Below are 10388 nucleotides of genomic sequence, written 5' to 3' on the forward strand. Positions count from 1 at the left end.
CCATTCGACATAAAAAAAAATTGGTCTTTTAAGTCATTGGGATGACTGGGCAGCTCAATGACTACAGGCGAGTTCGGGAACTGGGTCAAGTAATAGAACCCGTCGCCTCGTCCCCTTTGGTCCGAGCTGGCTTTGAGGCAGAAAAATAGAGGATGTCTGCCGGAGTGGGGACCTCCCACTCGTGCTTCAAAAAGAGGTATTTCAATCCTGCCAACAGCCGATACGAGTTGGGGGGGGGGGGGAGCTGGAATGGCGCCAACCTCACATAGTTGAGGAATTCCGCGAAGTACTGGTCGAGGGGGAGGAAGGCCCCGGCCTTTAAGTGTTCATCACTCCAGGCCAGAAAATCGTCCTGGAGTGGTGCACAGCTCCACTCCCCCTCGTAGGGAGGTCGAGTGATGAGAGCCCCCGTCCTAACTTCGATGTTATGGGACAGCAGGATCTTGTTGACCCTTCCTTGGGTCGTTATCTTGGAGACAATCCTTTCGACCTCGAAAAAGGCATCAGGAGCGACCGCGACCTCCTTCTCCACCTCAGGAAGGGGGGAATTAGGGGGCGATCTCCTTTCCCTTGTGAGATTGCTGGGACGACGAGCCAGCTACGTTCTTCTTGGATGCGCCTTTCTTGGGTACCATAAGCTCGCCTGTCGAATAAGAACGATGGAGTTTTTAGTGGGAGACGTAGAATTTTTTTAACAAAAGAAATAACAAAGGCCAGGGGTCCTAACATGCGAGGTGATGCAATATCTGCCTATGTGATGCCACGCGTTGCCTATGCTACGCGCCTAGGTTTCCCAACAGGCCCCTGATATTTAGGGATCCGTGTGTCAGAAAGCCAGGCCACCACCCTCCTTGGGGAACAGTCTATAGAAAAATCGCCCAAGAAGCGTAGCCCCTACACAACCTAATGTCTAACCCTAAAAACCTTTCATCTCCTACATGCCTAATGGATATTTTCTAAAATTGCCCAAGAATCACCCGAAGATTTACCCAGTTTATGAACATCACCATCCTAGATATATTTTAGAGCCTACTCAATAAACCTAACCCGAAACATGTGTGCCAAAAATATGTGGGAACAGCCTAATGTTAGTGACAGTGAAGTGCAGAGTGGTGTTATAAAGAATGAAGAAATACACAAAGAACCAGTAAAATAAAGTTCCAATAGAATAGAGAACTTACAGTGTGTTCGTCGACGGAAGGAATGTGCAACGTAGAAGGAGAGTTTGTAAAAAATCCTTGGTGGCTGGGCTTACGAAGGTTTCGGTGGCAGATTTTTGGGATTTTATGAGAAAAGGAAGAAGGGTTTTCGAAGCTCAGAGGAAAGAAAACTAGGAAAAAATTCAAATGAGATGGTATGGACACTGAAAATTGTCAGCCCTATTTATACGTAACAAGCATAAAGAAACACGGACCGCCCGATCAAGCTAATGCAAGATTCGAGTGTCATGTTTCGAAAGATTAAACGGGGGCAAAAAAGGTGGCCAGGCCATTTAATGCAATCCTCGAAACCCGAACAGGCGCCAATCGCGGCGTTCCACGTGTCCAGTACTCAAGTAATGAGCAAACATGGATAATCGCAACAGAAGTTTAAAAGTCCCCACCGTGTTAGTTAGAGAATGATGTCATAAGACACGGGCAGGGACTTGGGGGGGAAATGTACACCCTGATATTCAGCCAGGGTCTTTTATGCAGCTCGAGTACAGCTGGCCATCTAAGAACAATACTGAGGGACCCACAAATTGACATCTCCTCCGCAGAGGCAGTTCAACCCCCCAGATAATAACACGAGCTGAGAAACACGAAACGTTAAAGTACGAGCTGGCATTATGCTTAGGTCGGAGTCCTCTGACCACTTGCCACGCCCACGAGTTTATTAAGCTGGATACGTTATATATAAACGTGCGTGGTCAGGGATCGCATGTCCATTTATCACTGAATTCTCGGACACATAATATAAACGTGCGTGATCAGACATCACGTGTTTGATTATGTTAAGCGGCCCACGATCATTTTTACCTAATGATTAGACCTTACATTAAGATATATTGTAATATTCACCATTTGTAGATGATAGGTCAAAAAGAGGGATGTATATTCACGTGACAACCCCAACACCTATTCTAGGATGGTTCTTCTATAAATACCAAGACCTTGGATAGAAAAGGGGTTGGGTTTTCTCTGTGTAATGCAAATATTCTGTCAAAATATAGAAAGATATGCAGTAATAACATCGACTCGTGGATTAGGATGATTTTAACCTCTGAACCACGTAAAAAGGAACGAGTGTTCTTACTATATCGTTCTAAGTATCTTTAAGAGTGATTATTCTTGTTACGGTTTACCCTTAAGCACTAGTTTACTCCAGCTAATTTTCATAATATACTGTTGGCGAAAAACCGCGTTGACGGCTTTCTTTTCACATTTCACAAGATGAAATAAGTAAACACAAATACAATGTGAAAATTTCTCAAGCAAATAATCACTAATGTTTATTTTTAGTTGTCTAAATAATCTCAAAATTACTTAAACAACTTTTGTGCATTTTCTAAGAGTCTCTTTGAGATTCTTTTGAAAATACCACTTTGACATCCCTTGATTTTCTCATCAAAATGAAATTAGAAGATTTCAATTTTAAACACTTAATCAAAGAAAATTAACCCTCGTTGATTTAATTAACACTTCCTCTTGCTTTATTTTAAAATTATCTCCCCATTGAGATTAATTTAAACATATCACTATCTTTAACCAAAATGAACAAATTTCTCATCAATTCATTCACTATTTTTTGTTTTAAGATTCAAAATTGCTTCTCCAATTTTGTAATGTCTCCTCATTGAGACATTGAATATTTAAGAATTATTGTCACTAAATAATTCTCAAATTTTTTTTACTACACTTTAGACTCCAAGGCTGTAGATCAATATGCCATCCCTTAATTTTGGATCCACTTTGATCCATTATTGCAATAGCAAGACACACTTATCATAAGATGTAACCCCCTTAGGTTCATCATTTCTCATCTCATAATTGAGATGCTCAACACTTAAATGAGAAATATTAAATTCTCAAATAATTATCTTTATTCACCAATTAAATAGTAACTCATCACATTCCAACAATAGTAGGATAAAACCTATGTCTATCACCTTAACTATCATATTATATAACTCACCATAATAATTCACATGTATATCCCCATATAAATATACTTTTAATTTAACAAATATTAGCATGATTATATCTCAGTTGCCAACACATGTGATTTATCATACTATTATGTTTTACCATTCATATAAATATAAATCACACATATACATATAATGATTTACATATATACATGTTGATTCAACTTAAATCACTAATTTACATGCTAATGAATTCCTATTACCACAATATATGACAAATTATGATATAGGAATTCACAATTTCAAGATTATGATGACATATCAAATATTTTTCTTATAAAAGAATTAGCATGTCATGAAATAGATTACATATATTTCAAATCATAAAATTACACACATATATATACCCATATATGTGAATATATATCACCACACTATTATTTAAAATGGTGTATTGTAGAGTTTAAACCACCATGCTTACCCATAAGTGATTTGAACTTTGAGATCTATCTTTATACCATAAAATGAATGTTCTCCATCTCCTTTCTTGTGATGTGTCAAGAGTATCACATTGATCCTCCTCCAATAGAAACTTTGAGTGTTCACCTTCCAAGAAAAATAACTTTTAGATTGTTAGAGAATATTAACAATGAAGATGATTACAATCAAAATGAACACAAAATATATACAATATTAATTAATAATATTACATAAGTAAAAGAAAAAGATTAGAAGATAAGAGATTACATAACTTACGACAATTATCATAAGAGTAGAAGGTTAAAGATGAAGATCTCAAGAGCAACATGAGGCTTAAACAAGGTTCATAACCTTTGTCCTAAAAGCTATTTCCTCCCTCATAAGAACACTTTGGGAATACTCTCTAGAAATGCTTCTAAAGATTTATCAAGCCTTCTCTCATACTTATCATAGTGTTCTAAAGATGAACATGTCATCACAAGTGTTCTAAATTATATAGTGTATTTTTCACATTCACACATTACATCCAAGTGAGCAAGATGATTTCTATTTATAGAGTTCTCATCCACCATTTGATTTTCTAATGCCATCAAACCCTTTTTGGGGTTAGAAAACATGCACACAACAACTATAAAATATTATAGCTAATGAAAATCAAATTCAAGATGTGTAACTCCTTTTACCCATCAATTGGTGAATTTTTGTGAGAGTTACAAAACGTATGATCATCATTTCTTAAGAATTGTAACTTACTCTATATGTTACAAAACTTATTATGATCATCATTTCTCAAATTGTAACTCCACAATATATGTGACATTTGACAAAATAATATTTGCCACACTCTATTATTTGTCACATAATTCATTTAATCAAAATATTATATTATATATAAAATAATATAACAAATAGAATGGAAATAAATCAATTTTCATTCCATTTTTTTGTTTGGTTGCATTTTAGAGTATTGGAATGTCATTCCAATGGAATAATTTTTCCACCATTTTGGTGGAATAACTATTCCATTTGAAACCATTCCAATGTAAGATTGAAAAAAATTACTAATTTTTTTATCAATTTTTTTTATTTATATTAATTTTTATTCCAATCTATTCCTATTCCTATTCATTTTCTCATTTTCATTCCTATTCTTCCATTTTCATTACCTCCACAACCAAACGACGCCTAAGATGATGTTTGGTTTACATGAATGGGCATAGGAATGGAATTGATATTCCTAAAGTTGAACCATTCACATGATTGGTTTGCATTTTATCATTGGAATGACTTTTCCATTAAAAATTCTAAATCCATTAAACTATGTATTTAGATTTACTAAATTAAATCACGTGAAAAGTCATTATATTCCATCACAATTTTTGTTGTACCATATATGCCACTCTCCAACGCTGGTTTATATTAATTTATATATATATATATATATAGGGAGCGACTACAACGCATCCCTTTTTTTTGCAACACCGGTGCATCCTTTTTCTATTTCGGCACCTGAATAGTTATAATCCCAAATTTTTATATGATGGTGTACATTATAGATATCTAGAACATCATAGAAATTTTCAAGAAATTCTGAATAAATTATGGTACCGAAACAAGGTCTAAACTGTCTGTTGCATGCGTGCCTATTTTTTTGTGTACGCGTGTAAAATTTGACAGTTTGAACTCTGTTTTCAGCTTCGTAAACTATTCAGAATTTCTTCAAAATTTGCAGGATATTCTAAATACCTACAATGTACACCTAAATACCTGCAATGTACACCGTCATATAAAAAACTTTGGAATTATATCTATCCAGGCGCCGAAATAGAAAAAGGATGTACCGGTGTTGCAAAAAAAAAAAGGATGCGTTGCAGTCGTTCCCTATATATATATATGGACATGGATGAGTTCTAATCAACACAAATAATATCAATTATTGTATTATAATGTATATTTATATAATATCTTTGACTAGACAATTAACATTTTTTATTGTTCTTTTAGTGTAATAATTATTTGCTATTTTATTATACTAACAAGGTGTAATTTTATTATTTTATTTTTCAATAATCAAATATAATAAAATTCAATGAAATTATACTTACATATTTATATTAATTCAAAAAATCTATTTCACATTTTTTTAAGTAATTATGACATTATTTTTTTCTATAAAAATTTTGTATATTAAGTATTAATAATTAGAATTTCATTTATATGTATTTATTTGTTTAATTTCTATATGAGGGTAATTTAGTAAAAAAAAATTATTCAAATAAAATATAATATTTTGGTATATAATAAAAACTAACATCACAAAATAATAATAAGGGTGGGTAACCAATTCATACCCTATATTTTTGTAGAGTATCGTTTTGATACATGTGTTTACAATAATGCGCATTTGATATTTGTATTTTGAAATCGTACATATTTGGTACTTTGTATTTTAAAACCGTACATATTTAGTATCATATACTCAAATTTAATAAATAAAATTTTATCAATTTAATCAAACTGCTCTCCATTATATGAGTCTCAAATTCAAATTTAATTACTTAATTACATAAAACTGATTAAAATTTGGTCGTATTGACAATTTTATTAATCAAATTTGAGTTTAGAGTACCAAATATATATGATTTTAAAATACAAAGAACCATAAGAACATTATTGTGAAAAGAATGTACCAAAATAATATTGTGCAAAAACATAAAATACCAAACCAGTAAATTCCCCAATAATAATTTGATTAAAAAATATTAATTATGAGAGTAAGAGCAATTTGATCAAAATAATGTTAATTCCATTATATTACATAGAATATTAAACATAATAATTATTATTTCTAAAGTCTACCAAACAAAACAATTTCATTCAATTCTTATTTCTAGTCCTATTGCCATTAGGATTACCATTCCATTTCTATTTTGTAACACATTTTTTTCTATTTTCCTTTTTAAAAAAAACCTTGTTTAACTTTTTCCATTCCTTATCCCAATAAATATTTTATTTCTTTTGCCTTTATGAAAAGGTTTATTTATTTTCAAGTCTTGTTTTTTTAGTATAACTAGCTACGGGTTTACTTCTCGCAATACATAAAGACCTTAGAATACGTAGGAAATCGTCATACAACCCTACACGAAGTACATATACACAAAAACATTTAACCAACTGCAGTGACAATGCTTTTAAAAAGAGTTTGTCTTAATGAATGTAACTGGTAAAAAAAAAACTGTTATACTGAATAACCAGGTATAATGTGATTGTTTTAGTGCATAATTTGGTGCACACATCTGTGTACTGCAGGGCAGCCAGTTGAAGTAAAACTTCCACTGTAACCAGGTTTGTAAATTTGACAAGACACTCATGGACCATACCTGACTCATGACTCGTAAGACTCAACTGCAAGATCATGGACCATACCTGACTCATGACTCGTAAGACTCAACTGCAAGATCAGGGACCATACCTGACTCATGACTCGTAAGACTCAACTGCAAGATCAGGGACCATACCTGACTCATGACTCGTCAGACTCAATTGCAATAAATGTCTGCATGCCCAAACAACCAATTCAACACAACCACAGCACAACATAGAACACATTAACAAGTAGTCGGTATATTCAATAGTTTCAACATAACAGCACCAAGCACACCAAGGGATCCAGATCAAACAACTGATAAAAGATTGTAATTTAGCTTTCAGAGCTGGAAGAAGTCTCTCCAGAAGATGAGCTCTCTTGTTGTAGACGTTCCAACTCCTCGTATGCCCAGTCAAGGCCAGGACAGTAATGGAGCGGGGGGTTGAACCTGCAATCGTTGATATCTGGTGGTAAGAATGCCCCATTCTCAACTAAAAACTTCACTGCTGCTCTCCTCCGTTCTTTGGCTGCATTGTGAAGTGGAGTCCCTGATTTGGCATCAAGAGGTTGACAAAAAATAAAAATTAGACATGACCTTATGAATCTATAAACAGAGGGGGGAAGGCCTTCATGAAAACACTCACAGCCACAGGCACCCTTAGTTCTAGCATCAATATTTGCACCACGCTCAAGTAGTTCATCCATAACTGAAAGGTGGCCACCCTCGGCAGCCAAGTGGAGAGGAGTTACCCCTTTCGATTTCGGGCCCCAAGCAGGCACATTCACGTCCATTCCATCATCAAGAAGACGCTTCACCTGTTCAAAAACAATTGCACCGGTTAACGTTAGTGAGAAGAATAAACATATGCAGCACAAATAAGCCATCATAGTTACGTTAAGAAAAGTATTTCATTTAACTTTGCTCCTAATAAAAGATCATACTGCGTAGAAAAACTAAACTGGGATGCAGCTACCATGCGAAAGAACATGGTAAATCTAAACACCAAGTACATCACAAGGCCACTGAATCAGACCGATACAGAAATATCGATCATTAATTAACGACCAATTCTATATTACATATAATATAAAAAAAAAAATTAAAAACAAAGCAAAAAATATTCTACTTTCTAAAAAAAATATGGGTGGTGAGAGGATAAAGTTCATATCCTAAACTATACTTTGAAACCCATGAAAAAGCCTAAAGTTAATTTGTTCAAAGGTTCCCAATGAAAATTCATCAAAAACTTTTATTACTACAAATTACAAATAAAGGAGAAGTAAATAAACGAGATTACCCCTAATGCATTTTGATTAAAAGGATAAAAAACATAGTATTATGGTATAACTATGCCATCTAGCTCGTCGAACGCCCAACGTCACATATAAAAGACAATATCAGAACTGCTCAACTCTGATAGTGATTCATTACCATCACAGTTGAGTGACTATCGACTCTTAATTTTTTTTACAGAAAACTCTTTATTATCAGTCACATATAACATTTTCTTCAGTAGTATCTCCTGTACTACTATAAATCTACATATAACATATACGAATAAAAACAATCCTTGTCCCACGCCACCAATCTAAACAAAATATCAACACAACACCAAGGTCTACTAATCATGGTCCCCGCACATTTCAATTTACACTCCCTTAACATAGTCTACTCGCATATCTTACTCAATCGATACCTAAGATATAATTCTATGCAAAATACATACGAAAAATTAAAAAACAACGTCCAAATTTAAAGCAAAAAAGAAAGAAAACAGGTATCAAGGGAAAGTTCCTTACCTGTTTAATATCCCCTTTACGAGCCCCAATATGAAGCAAAGTCCAACCTCTATCATCCCTGCCGACCTCAGATCGAAACGAGCGCCTTCTAGACAAACTTCGACGCAAAGCACTAACCTGATCTTGATCTTCAACCATACTGTTAATTTTTCTCTAAATACCAAGCTGTATCTAAAACAGAGTTCGAGATTCAATATTGAATCTTGAATAGGAGGAAAATGAAATCCCAAAAGGGTTGATCAAATCTTCACAGATAAAAAGAAGAAGAAGAAAACTGTAAATAGAAAAGATCAATATCTGGGAAAACACAACCTTGCAGAAGATTTTAATGGAAGAAATCAAATCAAAAAGAAAAGGGGTTGAGAAAATTAGCGAGAGTGATTGGCGATGCAGAAGTTAGAGGACAAAGGATTGAGACCAGGACCGAAGACACGGAGGTTCTGAAGAGAAATCATGATAGAAATGACCGACTGCGACGAGATTTCGAACATAATTGGTAAAAACCTAAAACTTTTTTTCGAAAAATATATAGCCAGGAGAAATCCTATAGACAAACGTGAAGAGGGATTCAGAGAAACTCTGATTCCATGAGAGAGTTTGGCGAGAGCATATAGAAGAAGAAGATTGATGCCAACAAAACCAAACCAAACCCTAGGGAAATTCCCAATTCAAAGAGGAGACTGTATCGAGAGGAGAGAGAGAGAGCGAGGAGAGTTGTCTGTGTGGACGATATTTTGGGTTGTCTTTCAGTACTAATACTATTTAGGCGGACACGTTTATTTTTGTCTTTTAATAAAAAAAAAATCAAATTAAATCCTTTCATTAAAAGATCAAGCATATGATGTCTTATCTTTTGATATATACTAAAAGCCTTATTTGCCTCCAGCTTTCTTTACAATTTTACCCTTTTAATGTCCAATATTTTAACTTCATCATAAGGGTTTTATCGTATTTTCAAAACCATTTTCTTATTTTGTTAAAAAAAAACATTTTCATATTTCTCTACACTTATTTCGCATTCTCTCTCTCCCACTCAAGTTTTAATTTTATCAACTCTACTCGGTATTGTCATTCTTCTCCAACACTCATACATTGTAAATCAATAAATTCACTGATCCAGCAACTATAAACTTAATTAATAAGGGTCTTCTTTTTCCTAGGAACATTTGAGATTCTTTTCATATTTTGGTTAGGGATGGCAAAAAAACTCGGCGGATCGGGCGAGTCGGAGCTCCGACCTGTAACGACCCAAAATTACTAATAAGAATTAAATGTCTTCATTAGTGTGTCGGGAGAACATAAATAGATTATGTGTGATTTAAATGATTAAATGCATGATTATGTGATAAGTATGCCTATATGATTATTTGGATATATAAGATACATGATTATGAGTATTAGTATGTTTGTAGGCCTGTGTTATCCCAAAAAATTGAAAAGGAAGATGCGGCAATGAAATTGACACGTGGCATGAGTTAGTTGGGTGATCTGGCTTAGGAGTAGCCCAATGCATCAGTTAAGAATTTGGACTGTTTGAGAGATGCTATAGTCAAGTCAAAATACACCCGAGGAGAATATTTGAGCCAAGTGTTGGTTTCAAACCCAAGTCTAAGG

General features: G+C 34.2%; 1 protein-coding gene across 1 annotated transcript; it reads right to left on the minus strand.

Annotated features, from left to right (window-relative positions):
- Window positions 1-7183: 7183 nt before the first annotated feature.
- On the minus strand, window positions 7184-9563 carry LOC133834857 (phytochrome-interacting ankyrin-repeat protein 2-like). The gene is made up of 3 exons (XM_062264626.1): window positions 8775-9563; window positions 7619-7790; window positions 7184-7522 (listed from the first exon to the last, which is right to left on the minus strand). Exons 1-3 carry the CDS (start codon window positions 8910-8912, stop codon window positions 7308-7310), a joined length of 525 nt encoding a protein of 174 aa, XP_062120610.1. The 5' UTR covers window positions 8913-9563; the 3' UTR covers window positions 7184-7307.
- Between the last annotated feature and the right edge of the window lie 825 nt (window positions 9564-10388).

This window comes from Humulus lupulus, chromosome 5 (genome assembly GCF_963169125.1).
Source record: "Humulus lupulus chromosome 5, drHumLupu1.1, whole genome shotgun sequence".
Lineage (NCBI taxonomy): Eukaryota > Viridiplantae > Streptophyta > Magnoliopsida > Rosales > Cannabaceae > Humulus > Humulus lupulus.

Excerpts from the sequence above, each read along its gene's own strand:
- LOC133834857 (XM_062264626.1), bottom strand. The coding sequence starts at position 8,912 with ATGGTTGAAGATCAAGATCAGGTTAGTGCTTTGCGTCGAAGTTTGTCT. Across the intron at positions 7,791-8,774 it reads GTAAAGGGGATATTAAACAG|GTGAAGCGTCTTCTTGATGA; the intron begins GTAAGGAACTTT and ends GTTTTTGAACAG. Across the intron at positions 7,523-7,618 it reads AACTAAGGGTGCCTGTGGCT|GGACTCCACTTCACAATGCA; the intron begins GTGAGTGTTTTC and ends ATGCCAAATCAG.